Source organism: Oryzias latipes, chromosome 12 (assembly GCF_002234675.1).
Source record: "Oryzias latipes chromosome 12, ASM223467v1".
NCBI lineage: Eukaryota > Metazoa > Chordata > Actinopteri > Beloniformes > Adrianichthyidae > Oryzias > Oryzias latipes.
The window spans coordinates 11,571,243-11,583,718 of NC_019870.2; the positions used below are offsets into that span (position 1 = coordinate 11,571,243).

Consider the following 12,476-nt stretch of genomic DNA (forward strand, 5'->3'; position numbering starts at 1 on the left):
TTCTGTTTTCCCTCTCTTCTTCTTCCTGACCTCCAGAGTCATCTTACACACCACCATGCGGTGCTGTCTGGCTACACTCTCTCCTACCACCACTTTGCAGTCATTAACCTCTCTCAAATGACCTCGTCTACATAGGATGTAGTCCACCTGAGTACTCCTACCTCCACTTCTGTATGTCACTCTATGTTCCTCTCTCTTCTGGAAGTAAGTGTTCACTACAGCCATTTCCATCCTCTTCGCAAAGTCCACCACCATCTGTCCCTCCAGATTCCTTTCCTTCACACCAAACCTGCCCATCACCTCCTCATCACCTCTGTTGCCCTCACCAACATGCCCATTAAAGTCTGCTCCAATAACAACTCTCTCTCCTCTGGGAAAACTCTCTATGACCTCATCCAACTCACTCCAGAATCTCTCCTTCACTTCTAACTCACAGCCAACCTGTGGCGCATACCCACTGACTACATTCACCATCACCCCTTCAATTTCTAACTTTAGGCTCATCATCCTGTCTGAGACTCTTTTCACCTCTAGAACACTGTTTACAAACTCCCCCTTCAGAATCACTCCTACCCCGTTTCTCTTCCTATCAACACCATGATAGAACAGTTTGTATCCTCCTCCAATACTACGTGCCTTGCTGCCCTTCCACCTTGTCTCCTGCACACACAGTACATCTACCTTCCTTCTCTCCATCATGTCTGCCAGCTCTCTGCCTTTCCCTGTCATTGTGCCAACGTTAAGAGTCCCTATTCTCAAACCTATGTTCCTGCCTTTTCCCTTCTCTCTCTGGCCACGGACCCTTCTGCCTCCCCTCTTTCTTCCACCAACAGTAGTCAAATTTCCACCGACACCCTGTAGGTTAACAGCATCGGTGGCGGTCGTTGTTAACCCGGGCCTCGACCGATCCGGTATGTCTAAAGTGTTGTGGATGATTCGCATGGTTATTTTGGCAATTTTTACGCCGGATGCCCTTCCTGACGCAACCCTCTCTATTTATCCGGGCTTGGGACCGGCACAGAAGTTACTGGCTTGCAACCCCTGTGGCTAGATTAGTTGTTCAGCAATAATAATTAATAATAATAAAAAAAAGGAATAAAATAATGTACGAAGCAAAAATAAATTTTAACCTTAGTGGGAGAAATCCAAATCTCCCATGTACAAAAAATATTTTTTTTGCCACTAATCAAAGGACAATTACTGGCAAAATAGAAGTCTTTCATTCTAATCCAGCTTTTTTTTTTCTTTTGACACGTCCATTAATTAGACAATCTGTACTTCTACATTTGCTAATTCCGACTCTGTTGAAAAATATGGAGAAAGCATATATATGCTGGATCAATCATGTTGTGGGATCCATTGATCTTTATTGGCAATATTTCTTTTTTAGTCATCATCATCCATTGATTAGGAGAACAAGGCAAAGTGACCCCCCCCCCCCCCCTGTTTCAAACAGGAGAGGCCAAGTTCTTGGAAGCCAATAGAAGCTTAATGAGTGCAATTTTGCCTCCAACTATATGGTAAAAAAGTAAAATAGTGTTTTAAACATTAGTTTAACTCCATTACAACTGTATTGGATAATAAACCAAACAACAAAGATGAATAAAATATGTTTTGAACCAAACTGTGAGTACTCTCTTCTGCATTGCAAAACAACATTATGGAAAAAACGTTTTCTGATTGAGAATCAAGGTCAGACACTTTGATGAGTCCAACTTGTTAGATTTGCTGACTGAATTGGTGACAAAGAGTGGCCTTGGTGGTTACCAGCTTTCCCTACAGCTCAGTCACTCACTGCCAGCAACGTTAACAATTCATTATAAGAATTGATTGCATATTATTGATCGGCCTGGTGCTTTGTGCACCAATGGCTCACTGGGAAAATTCACATACACCATCTGCTAGCTGTTCAAGTGAAGAGTCGCTCCAGATTATTTTTTGTCTTTCAACTCTTTCTCAGGGCTGGGCCACTGTCTCCAAACAAGACATTGCTCCTTTCATTTTTGTTGACTCTCTTTTGACACACTAACATCTCCTTCCATCCATCCCAGCCTCACTTCTCTGCTTTCCAGAGCAGAATTTTCCTCGGCTTTTAACCTCCTCTCACTACAGATGACAATATTGGTCTATAGATATCTTGTCTAACCTAATCTATCCGTCTGTCCTTCACCACAGCAAACAAGAAGGTGCTCCGCTGATCCTTGATGCAGTCTCACCTTCAGTTTCCGTTCAATCTACAGCACATCTCACGGTCTTACTACTTTCATACATGTCCTGCACAACTCACTTCTCTGCTACTCCAGACTTTCTCATACAAACCACAGCTCATCTTTGTAGTCTGTCATAGACTTTCTCTAGATCTACAAAGACACAGTGTATCTCCTTCTGACCTTCTCTGTTTTTCTCTATCAGCATCCTCAAAGCACATATTGGATATGTGGTTTTCTTTCTTGGCATGAGGCCATACTGCTGCTCACAAACTCTAACTGTGACCTCAGCCTTGCTTCTACTATTCTTTCCCATATCTTCCTTTTGTTACTCATCAGCTTTATTCCTATTTAGTTTCTACAACTCTGTACATTTCCTTTGTTCTTAAAAATGGACAACAGAACACTTATCCACACCTCAGGCATCCTTTGTCTCTCCAAAATCTTGCATAACAGTCCAGTCAGAAACTCAACAGCCACCTCTTCAAACTCTTCCATTCTTCCATAGGTATTGTCAGAACCTACTGCCTTTCCACTCTTTGTCCTCTCCAGTCCTTCCCTCATTTTAGCCTTATTGATCTTTGCTATTTCCTACTCCACACCAGCAAACTCCTCTACTCTGTGCTCTCTAACCTTCCTTGTTCATCAACTCTTTAAAGGTTTCCTTCCATCATTCTGGTCCAACCTGTTAACACATTTCCATATCTTACCTTGATCACCCTAACCTTCTAAACATCCTTTCCATCTCAATTTCTCTGCCTTGCCAAGATGTACAGATCTACCTTTCCCTTCTTTGTGTCCAACCTGACATACAAGTCTTCATATGCTCTATTTGGCCTTTGCCACCTCTGCCTTCACCTTCCCCTCCAGCATAGCCCCTGTACTATTGTCTGCTCTCTTCTGGTCTCTCTATTAGTAAATGTTTTCTCTTAAAATAGTGTAATAATGTCTTCACCTCTGAACTATATTGCATTGAGGTCAGTAATCCTTTGCCTTCACTCCTCTATAGGGAGAGTGGCTGTACTCAAATCTTCTATCTTTTTTTGTGGTAATTTAGGTTTTCATCAGAACCTAACAGTAGTAACATGAAAGCTTTAGTGACCTTTTTACTCACAAAGTATTATTTTAAAGTATGTCGAAAGTTACACCAGGTTAAACTTTGACCAAATATGTCAATAAATTCCCAGTAGCCTTAGAATTAACTATATCATAAACATCCACCTTTTTTAACGCTTTTTGGGACAAAATAAGTGTTGCAACAGAGTATACAAATTCTGACGGGATATACATCATTGCACAACACTTGTGCGTAGTGGTGGCTTTCTGGAAGCAGGAATAATTTGCCTTGAGTGTAGTGTAGTGCATGACAGAGATTTGTGCGTCTAGGCTTGTCACTTTACTCAGAGGAGAAGACTAAAAACACAGATCTTTCATTTTATTTTTTAGTGATGCTGCTGACACAGAAATTTAAATTAACCTTGTCAGGACATTTACTACAAGCCCCACCTCATTCCAAAGCTTTTGAAAAGTTGCTGAAAGCAGTTTAATAGGTCTTTTTTCATATGCATCAACTCCCCATTGTAGTGATTGCCAAAGGTTTTTCTAAAGTAATCTTCTATCCATGTGGTTGTACTAAATACTGATCGTTCACAGTATTCAGTATGAACAAAGAATCATACATTATGCTTCGTTTTGTCCTTCACATTAATTATCTAAAAAATGGAGCATGTAGTGAACATACATAACTTACAGATGAATGCATTTATAATAGATAATAGAAATGCCGTGTAAAGACGTCCTGGACATAAGCATCTAAGGGTTTACTGTAATAAATGACATTTTAATTATTGACCTTTTAATGGCATGTTGCATATGGCTACAGTTGCCATCCATGCATGATTGCTGATGAAGTGCTGTTACAGGCATAATGAAGACATCATCATCTTCTCCTGTTTTGTCATTACCCATGAATCCAACTGCAATTTTGAATTCCGGCTGATTTGTCTAAGCTGTGAACTCAATTATTTATAATTGGTTTAGGGGAAAAAAAAAAAAAAAAATATATATATATATATATATATATATATATATATATATATATATATATATATATATATATATATATATATATAGCATCAGCTTTGTGAACTGATCATGCATATCATGCTGCTTCCATTATTGGGGTTTTTAAAAGACATTCCTGAATCTTTAACTGTATTTTAAAAAAGCAGTTTTGGGACACATGTACAGTAGGTCAGCATATAGAAAGTAATGCTACCCAGTTTTTTTGAATAATACCCTTATTTCATCAAAAATAGTGTTCTGGACAGAATAACTATTTTGACCACTCCCACATGATCCCGTGCTATAAGTAAAACTGATAATATTGTTTTTATTTTCCAAGTTTTTTATTTTATTTTATTTTTTTATGGGAGGATGCTCACTTTTTCTGCTCAGCTGTTATCTGAATTGGACTACACTGATTGAAATTATTGTCTATTTTGATAAAAAATTAAAATAAAGAGGATTATAAGGATCATAAGTTGTCTAGAAAAAGTAAGTATATTTAAAAAAACAAAAATTTGCAATTCAGTAAGAAGTCGCTACTTTGTCTACTGCACTGATATTCAAGTTTTTGCCACACTGAGCCTGATTTAGCAGCATTTGTTTTAAAGCATTCCTCTCAAATTCAGAGCCACCCGTCCATTACAAAATATAGTATTATTATTAGTATTGGTACAGATTTCCAGTCATTTAGGTCATGATAAAATTAAAATTTCAAAAAATAAAGTTCAGCTGGACAAAACGTTTATTTTGAAGACCTTTCACCTCTCATTCAAGCGGCTTCTTCAGAACTGTTAGAACTTTTAATTTTATTATTGTTGTTATTTGTTCATTTATATTTTAACCCCTCTTCCTGTTACTTTCCTTAAGATTTTTTTATATACTTATTTTCAGGTCTTTCTAATACTTGCTCTTTCCTAAGACTGTCTTTATTATAAACTGTGTTGTGCCAAGATATTATGAACTTTTTTCTGCTGTCTGTTGTGGCCTTAAGTACAAACATTCAAACATCTTTATTAAAGTTCATAAGGAAGTAGGATTTAACAGAAATTACAGAGCTCATTGCTACAGCTGAGGGCACTTTTGGACAAATATGAACACAATTACTTTTCATTAAAATATTTTAAAAGTGCTTTAAAATTGATGATTATTTTTTTTTTTTTACATTTTGAATGATTCTTCCTTTGTACTTGAGTTCACTAATTACACAACTTTGTGTGTCCATGTTGAAAGCAGAACAAGGCACAATAATGAAGTTGTGGTGAGTTTACGGGTTATGAAACTAGTGTTGGGGAACAAATGGCTTTTCTTGTAATTATATTTTCCAGGCCTTTGTTTCAGCATTTGTGGGGTTTTTTTTCCTTTCTTTTTTGTAAATGAAACCGCTAAAAACAACATGACTGTTAGTCTCTGAAATTGTCCCAAAGGAATTCTCTGATTTTATTCTTTTAAACTATCATAGAAAAATATGAGGTTCCTAGTGTTAGATCATTTTACTTTTCTTTTCCACAACCTTAGCAGAGCAGTGCTAAAAAAATGATTCTTTCACATTGTTGATCAGATTTTTAAAAATATTCATTAAAAAAATATACCACTGTTTATTTAACCTGGTTCTACTATGTTTTAGATATAAAAACTTTCTTTATGACCTTTCAAATGAACCCACTTGGTCCATGCTATGCAGGTGGTGATGCTCTCTCATGGCCTTGAAAAAATGATTGATACCCAAGTGTATAATTCATATTTAGGATTAAAACATGTTTTAAAACGTGTGTGTTAACATTATTGGAGCCAATAATGTTAATGGAGCCAACAATGTTAACATAACCGAAACATAAAGGTTGACTTCTGTAGAGCTTAATGTACATGATTCTTGAAAAACTAGGGCATGTCTCTTGGCTAGAAGCTAATATATTGCTGCCGCAGCGCTACTGCACAAAAAAAAAAAAAAGGTTTAAAAAAAGCAACAAATAGCCAATGGGTTGTGCTTTAGAACCTTTATTCAACAAAAGAATACTTTCAAGTGATTTTGAATTACTGACAGCTATTCCCAATGCTCCGCCTTATTATGATGAATGGTTCCAATCTTGTTTCATGGGAAGGTTCACATTACAGCAAGGAGATATTGTTATTATATCAGAGACTTGAGAGCTTTCTCTCACAGAACATGAACATTTGGGATTTTAGGAACCAGAATCTGTTTACTCTTTACAATACACTTTTAAAGTCTTCAAAATTCAGAACAAAAAAACAGTGTTGCTATGGTTCTTTTGGCCTTAGTTTTAAAACAAACTTTTACATTTATTTTACAGTTTTATTTTGAAATCATATTCCCCTTATTTCTTTTAATTTAGCTCTTAAGTCTCAACTATTTTTAAAATAAGACTGAACTGAAAGACAAAGATGGCCTTTTTTGACTCCATTCATGGAGTGAATCTATACTTAATGATACCTAAAACAAGCTTATTACAAATTCAATTTAAATACTTTCAGCACTGAAGGGTTACTTTTTATTTTATTTTTTTACGCATACTAGCGACAATCTTTAGAACAAAAATACCATAAAACAGTCCTATATTTAACTTTGAAGCATTCAAATTTATAGAGTTAAAGGTGATAAAAGTCCTTGCACCTCCCACTATCCCTTTCACAGGAGGAAGATATGCTCACATAAAGTTGTAGGCTTGAATGACAGCGACATCTCTTACCCAATGACCCAATTTCAGTGAACACAGCTGCCTCTGGGTATGAGATGCAGGGAGGTGTTCTGAAACAGCTCTTGGTTTCAGCATTTCTTTGTACCTTTCATGTTTCAGAATGTGGGGGAAGTATAAGTACAAAAAAACATATTTAACTTCAAGTACTGTTAAGCTATTGAAGTATTTCTTTAATCCAAACAATGAGCTCAGGACAAGGTATTTTTCTCAGTGTTAGTTCCGTTCAGCTTAAGTGTCGTTATCTATGAGCAGGTGTTAATTCCATACTGATCCTGCATTTGCTTTACCCGTGAGATCTGTAGTTTGAATTCCGACAGTTCGGGCGATAGCTTTGTGGATTACGAGTGACCCTAACCCACGACAGAACCTGATCTCTTCTTTCGTCACCTGAACCCACAGCAGTTTTTCCCAAAGTAGAGCTTTCACCCTTCATTTTGTCAGGAAAGAAACACTGTCAGCTAAATTGTGGTAATATTATGCTGACAGAAAAAATGTTGATAACACAGAGAAATGTTACTTTTACTTATTTATTTATTTATTTATTTATTTTATTTTTAACCTCAAACTGCTCTTATAGGCAGAAAAGCCTTCAGACTTAGCAAAAGTCAATCAGGCTATAAAGACTATTACTGATATGCTAGCTTGGCTGCTTTAAAGATTTCTGTTGCTTTTTGTCAGATCCTCTTTTCTGCTCCTGTCAGGTTTAAGTTCAGTCAGCTTTCAGGTTTGTTTTGGTTTGTCATGTTCAAGTTCTTCAAGTTACCTCCAGTCTGCTCCAGCTTTTGTCTGCAAAAAAGTTCTTTACAAGCACCACCAGCACACAGGAGTACTGTTTTAAAAAAAAATAAATTAAGCACTCGATAATACTAACTACACAAATGTGAGGATCATTTTATTCGGGCTATAAGTCACTCTGTAGTAGCCAAAAAATGCATGACAAAGAAGAAAACATGCAGCAAAAAATGTAATATATATTTGAAAAAGTCATTGAAAATGAACAATGCAGAAAAGATTGTTCAAGAGGAAGATTGCAAGTGAGGATGAAGATTTCCATCAAGTATGCATTAAGCGTAAATTAAATATGTGTACAAACAAACAAGTTTAGTTTCCTAAAGTTGTTTTTCCACATCCAAATAATCCAAAGGGAACACGATTAGAACATTCTACCGCACAATATGCTCACATGTCTTTGCAAAATTCAAAGTGTTTCCACTCGTTGGACTGTAATGATGGTTTGATCATCCTTGCCGTGTGTTGTCTGCTGTGATGCACTTGGTGGTTTTTACTTTATAGTAAAAGAAACCTATAAACGTCAGTCCAAATTATATTTTCCAATATCAATTTTAATTGATTTTTAAATGAATTCATCATGGTGTAGTTTTATTTGACTCCATTAACAACTAACAACAATTAACAACTTCCATCAGACAGATAAATCAGGTATCAGGTTAGATAAATCAATTAATCGATGAATCTACTTTCACTCCTGCATATTAGTCACACCTGAGTATTAATGGCACCCTCGCCAAAGAAGATTAAACACTGCAACTTATGGTGCTAAAAAAAAAATAAGCATGAACATTTAGCATTTTCTGTTGGTTGTGAAGACACAAACCAACAGAAAATATAAGATGCATATCCATAAACCCCCAAAACTAATCCAATGCAGACAAGTCTGAAGTGATTTAGAGTGGCTGCCAGTGAATGAGAAACACTGCTCCACCTTGAACCACAAGAGGTGTGTGCACCAGGAATTAAGTTAAATTAGCAAAACCTGCTTCCTTCCACCTTTAAATTACAGATTCTTAAAAGCCAACATATTTATATGTTACTGAATGTCAGTAAAAAAAAAAACTCATGAATGTGTTTACTTAGAGGAGAAACCAATGACTAACTTTTATTTGTTTGTATTTTTTTTTTTTAAGCAAACCGTTAATCCGTGCTGGGTTTAGTCTTTCTAGCTCTAATTAGTTGTAAATATTCTACAGACAATCTGCCAGGTTAACTGGTGTGTTTCAAAGGGATGGTAAAGCGGGGAATAATTTGGTAAAGTATTGCTGAAATGAAGTATAAAAACATCTGGTGAGGCATAAAGTGAAGCATGTTGCCTCCAGTAATGAAAATAAAAGAATGTTGATCATGATTTTTTTACTTGCTGTAAAAACACTTTTTTTTTCCTTAAAAAAAAACCCGTCACTAGGGTGTTACTGAGACACAACCTGGCGCCTCAAAAAACTGTAACTTGTCTACAAGCTATAAATGTTAGGTTACCTAAATTTTTCAATGCAGTTTAAGTTTAATGCTGTTCCTTTACCTATTTTTATTTACTCCGAATTTATAATGTTCAAGCAATAACATATGCCATCATAAGTTAATTTTATGAATAATTATTTTGACTGTAAATGTGCTAAACAAGTTGAATGTTTTTTTTCAACAGTTAGGATTTGAGACATTTTTACCCTTTTAGATTTTTGTTGACAGGCTTCACTCTCACTCATCTTTCAGCTTACAATATGGGTGAGTTTCAGCTGCTCTCTGTGTTGCTGCTTCCACTAAAGTGTGCTCCCACTAAAGTGTGAAATGTAGTTTTAAATTAAACTTTAAATTAAACTGTTAAAGCAGTTGCCTTTTGATCAGGAGGATCTATGCCACTTGCTTTGCTTGAACAGTTCTTTTTTTGTGTGTGGTTATTTTGCTGTAATTTTGCACCAAACCCATAGAGTTACAACAGCAACTAATTAGGTAATGATATTAATCTAAATAATAACTTACTACAAAGAAAAAAAAAAGCCCCTAAAAAAGGAAACCTGGCCAGTTCTGAATGCATACATGAATGCTCAACATCTCCACAAATGCTTGCAGGACATACAAAATTATTTTTTTTGTAGTTGATGACACTTTCTTTTCTTCCTGTTATGTTTTTGTATTAACACTTGCACAACACCTATGACACTTTCTGTCTGTCTGTTAGTCAATTTATAATTACACTGTTAATGAACCGTTCTTATGCAAAACTAGACTTTTGCTTGCAGGGAGACCAGGGTCTGCTTTTTTAGTCTGCAGAAAAAATTCAAATAAGCGAACTATCCAAGATATACACAGACACACTCTGATGAAAATTGGGTTTTGTGTGCTTTGAACATGTTCTTGTGGCATTTTTCTCATTATAGAAGAAATATGTTAAGAAAATTGCAAAAATGTATTCCTTTATTCAACTCCTTTTGAATCAGGAACAGCTGTGATGTAGATGGGAAAAGTCACAAGCTCCCTGCTCCGCTCTATTCCGATGCATGCCCTTGCAGACGACTAGACGCATAGACGTCTTTGTTTTCCGTCGTCTGTGCTGGTTTCTAGCTCAAAATTGTATGGCTGGATAGCTCAGATATTTCTCCCTATTTTTGCAACTGTTATGTTAGCTCAGGGGTGTGAGGGACTGTAAGCTAGGGGGAGAGCGTGTAAACAGATGGGTGACGGGATGTGGGGGCAGGGTTGCTCCACGCCAACAGTCCCGCTAAAAAGTCAGAGGTGAGTTTCTAATGAACTCCTGCCGCTCTACAGAAACTTTGTTCTAGAAAACAACACAAAACAGCAAAATCCTACATAAAAGACCACTTGGGATGGTTTAAAATAAATCAAAGGATTGTTGGAGTGAGACTTTAAACTGTATGAATAAGCAAGGGATATCATACCACTTTTTTTTCCAGCAGCCTATTTTTGAGGATCTGCCCTGTGACAGACTGGCGACTTGTCTAGGGTGTCCCCTGCCTTCGCCCACGAGTGGCTGGGATGGGTTCCGGCAGCCCCGTGACCCCAAAAGGGACAAATCGGAAGAATATGAAAGAATTAATTTTTGAGGACAATATTGACTGACAGAATCTATGACCAGGAAGAAAAAAAGCACAAAAAAGTGTTTGGTGCAACCCTCCTTTTGACTGTAATGAAAGTTTTGTCAAACTTTTTAAACATTCTCCTGAATGGAGATTTGTTAGATTTCCATCGGTTGTGCTGGAAACGAATGGCCGCCCATGACATGCATTTCCTTTGCTTTCGTTTCCACTGTTTAGCGCCTGGAGGGTCTGTTTGTGGTCAAACTGCATCACACCAGGTTATACTCACTAGTGAACTGTTTTCTGATGGAAGTGTGTCACTGCTTGTTTGGTCCTCACCCAAGTCAGAGGGGCTTTCTCACTTGTCCGATGAAGCACAATGTCCATGGACCAAACCAGAGTGTGAAGATTAGATTTGATTCTGTGTTTGTGTTAGCTGAAAAAAATGGAGCCGTGTTGATTTAAGGCTGTGTGTTTACAGGCCATGTCATTGTATAGTCCCTCTCGAAAGCGTCCCTATTTTTGCACTGCATTAAACAGGATGAGTGGCTTTTATTCCGTATTTGTCTTTGTTTAAACTTACCTAAAATCCAAGCATCTGCTTCTCTTTCTTCATCTCCCCCTTCCCCTTTCTGCTATCTTTTATTTCTCTGTAGCGTCTGTTTAAAATGCACAAACTGACCTTAGTGCCTCAATTTGTTCTTCCCTGTTCCTAATCTATTCTTCCCCCTCCTCCTCACGTCTCCTTCTCATCTCCTCTCCTTCTTTCTCTGAATACTTTTTCTTGCAGTGTCCTGAGGGGCTGAGGCCAATGAAGGATGGCTCAGGTTGCTATGACTACTCCAGAGGCATTGACTGCACGGATGGCTTCAATGGGGGCTGTGAACAGCTGTGTCTCCAGCAGCTTGAGCCTCTGGAAGATGACCCAAGTTCCAGCAATGTGCTCATGCATTGCGGGTGAGAATAGTCACAAACAGAAAAAGAAAAAAAAAACTGCTTCATGGGGTCCATTTGCTGGAAACATCAAGTTATTCAGATAAATTATTTTTGACTAAATGTGCTTTTTTTATTTTTGTAATGCAATATCAAAGTTCCCATTCAGCAGGACATTTATCCAGTGTGTGGAATGATAATTTACTCGTGGATAAAAAATGAAATGACAGGAGCAGCAAACACTAACGTATACAGGTTCAAAATCCCAAAGTTGATTTTCAGTCACAATTAACCCTTTGACGACTATTGATGCATCAAACAACTTCAACTCCAAAATTACCTTAATTAACCTGAAAACAAAACATAACCTTTTAGTTTTTATAGTTAGAAATACTTTCAGGCATCAGGGGTTTAATGCATAGACCACCTATTGCACAATCAAGGATAAGTCCAAAACAAAGGTAAGCACACATATATATAAATATAAAAAAAAAGCCTTAATAATCCTGGTTAATTCAGCATGAAATAAAGGCTGCTGAGTTACCTAAATTGCCCCAATGTCCTATAAAACTGTTGTCGATTCTTTGTAAAATACTTTTTTTAAATCTAAAAATCACAAACAATGTTGTGTTTTTCTTTAAGCCTAGTATAAATACTCTCATTCTCGGTTGGAAATAAGATAAAGATAAGATAAAGATAAAGATACTTTATTGATCCCAGCTTGGGAA

At 36.8% G+C, this 12,476-nt stretch overlaps 1 protein-coding gene across 1 annotated transcript in view; it reads left to right on the forward strand.

Annotated features, from left to right (window-relative positions):
- The window catches only part of astn2 (astrotactin 2), a 326,855-nt gene that overhangs the window by 203,757 nt on the left and 110,622 nt on the right, over positions 1-12,476 (forward strand). Inside the window, exon 12 of the mRNA XM_023961099.1 lies at positions 11,606-11,772. Within this exon, the coding sequence (XP_023816867.1) occupies positions 11,606-11,772 (167 nt within the window). The remainder of the gene's footprint in view (positions 1-11,605; positions 11,773-12,476) is intronic.